Source organism: Austrofundulus limnaeus, unplaced genomic scaffold (genome assembly GCF_001266775.1).
Source record: "Austrofundulus limnaeus strain Quisiro unplaced genomic scaffold, Austrofundulus_limnaeus-1.0 Scaffold2900, whole genome shotgun sequence".
Taxonomy (NCBI): domain Eukaryota; kingdom Metazoa; phylum Chordata; class Actinopteri; order Cyprinodontiformes; family Rivulidae; genus Austrofundulus; species Austrofundulus limnaeus.
Window position 1 is genome coordinate 14,515 of NW_013955302.1, and position 1,752 is coordinate 16,266.

Genomic DNA, 1,752 nt, shown 5'->3' on the forward strand with positions numbered 1-1,752 from the left:
ACCTGAGGACACGTCCTCTGAGGACACACACACACCTGAGGACACGTCCTCTGAGGACACACACACACCTGAGGACACGTACCTTCTCGTACTTCTCCTTCAGCTTGGCGGCCTTGGCCTCATACGGAGCCTTGTCCTTGGAGGTCTGCGTGGACCACAGCTCACCCAGCTTCTTGGCCACGTCTCCGATGGAGATGCCAGGGTTCTCCTCCTTGATGCGAGGACGGTGGTCCGAGCAGAAGACAAAGAAAGCAGAGCTGGACAGAAAAAACAAGTTTTAAGATGAGAACTCCTCCAGCGGGGACACAGACCTGAGCAGGCCTGACTCACGGKGGTCTTTTGGGGGCGTTGGGGTCCTTCTTCTTCTTGCTCTTCTTGGCACCTTTAGGAGGAATGTAGGACTTCATCTCCCGGTCATAGCGGACCTTATCGTTCTTGGCCATCTCATCAAACTTCACCTTCTCCTTGGCAGACATGGTCTGAAACACACAGAGAGGACATTAGAGCAAGCCTACCTGCAGGAAGACAGCCGGCTCAGACCACCTCACCTTCCATCTCTCTGAGCACTTCTTGGAGAACTCAGMGAAGTTCACGCTGGTTCCTGGGTGTTTCTTCTTGTGCTCCTCACGGCAGGTGGCCACGAAGAAGGCATAGGAGGAGGTCTTCCCTCTGGGCTTGTTGGGGTCCTTCGTCATGGCTGCAGATGGGCTGAAAGACACCGAAACATTAAATAAAGTTAGAAATTTAATGTGTAAAAGCAGAAACTGTGTGAAGTGTGTGTGTGTGTGGTTAAACATGGTTTATTTAACAGATATAAGTGATTAAATAAAGCTGTATATTTAATATAAAGTGATTAAATGAACTAACCGTGTGTTTAACAGATAAAAACAGGTTAAAAACAGATATAAACAGGTTAAAAACAGATATAAACAGGTTAAAAACAGATATAAACAGGTTAAAAGAGGTGAGAAGAGGACAGACAGCAGCAGGCTGCAGCTCTAATCGGATTTCTGTCTCTGCGGGACAAAAACACCAGACTCCATTTTGTATCTTCCCGCCTAAACGACGGCTGCGCCCCAAACTTCCCCAACCGAACCGAACCAGCGCGAACCGACAACTTTCACAAAACCGTGTTTAAAAACTTCACCCAGAACCATCGTCCGGAAGCGGGTCGGAACCGAGCCGCGGGCTCCTGCTCGACTTCGTCGTGACGCGGCCGAGCCTAATGGCGTTTGAACTGCGCACTAAACTGGGCCACACACACGAACCCAACACGACCCAGAACCGAACCACGTTGAGACAAATCAGCAGAATTCATCTTAAATAAAATAAACCGATCGGCTTCTTTAAAAATTAAGTAACAAAAACACTTTTTAATAAATATATATATTAAAAAGTTCTTTRAAGTCGCTACATTCACACAGACACAATGGATCAAAGCTGTGAGGTTAAATAAATGACTTTAAACTCTTTAAAAAGTATAAAAACAACGTGAGGAGCACCGTCTCTTACCTGGTGTCAGCAGAACAAGTCGTGAGCTCGTGGATGAGGAAGAACGCGCAACTGTTTGTCACCGTGCTCGAGGCAGAACTAACTGGGCTAAAACTGGTTCTGCGGCTCCGCCCCTCTGCGCGCTGATTGGCTGAAACCAACCACACAGGTTTAAAAGCACGGCACGGGACACAACGGAGRCTGTGATTGGTTGTTGTCGGAGACGTAAAGGCCGTACGTCACTACGCTTGTCCTGGACGC

General features: G+C 48.1%; 1 protein-coding gene across 1 annotated transcript; it reads right to left on the bottom strand.

Annotated features, from left to right (window-relative positions):
* Positions 1-82: 82 nt before the first annotated feature.
* On the bottom strand, positions 83-1,622 carry LOC106511540 (high mobility group protein B2; the record flags this gene model as incomplete). Its single annotated transcript, XM_014000300.1, is given in 4 exon segments — positions 83-257; positions 331-479; positions 549-708; positions 1,513-1,622. Coding segments are annotated over 3 exon segments (471 nt in total), but the record flags the coding sequence as incomplete, so codon positions are not given.
* Positions 1,623-1,752: the final 130 nt, after the last annotated feature.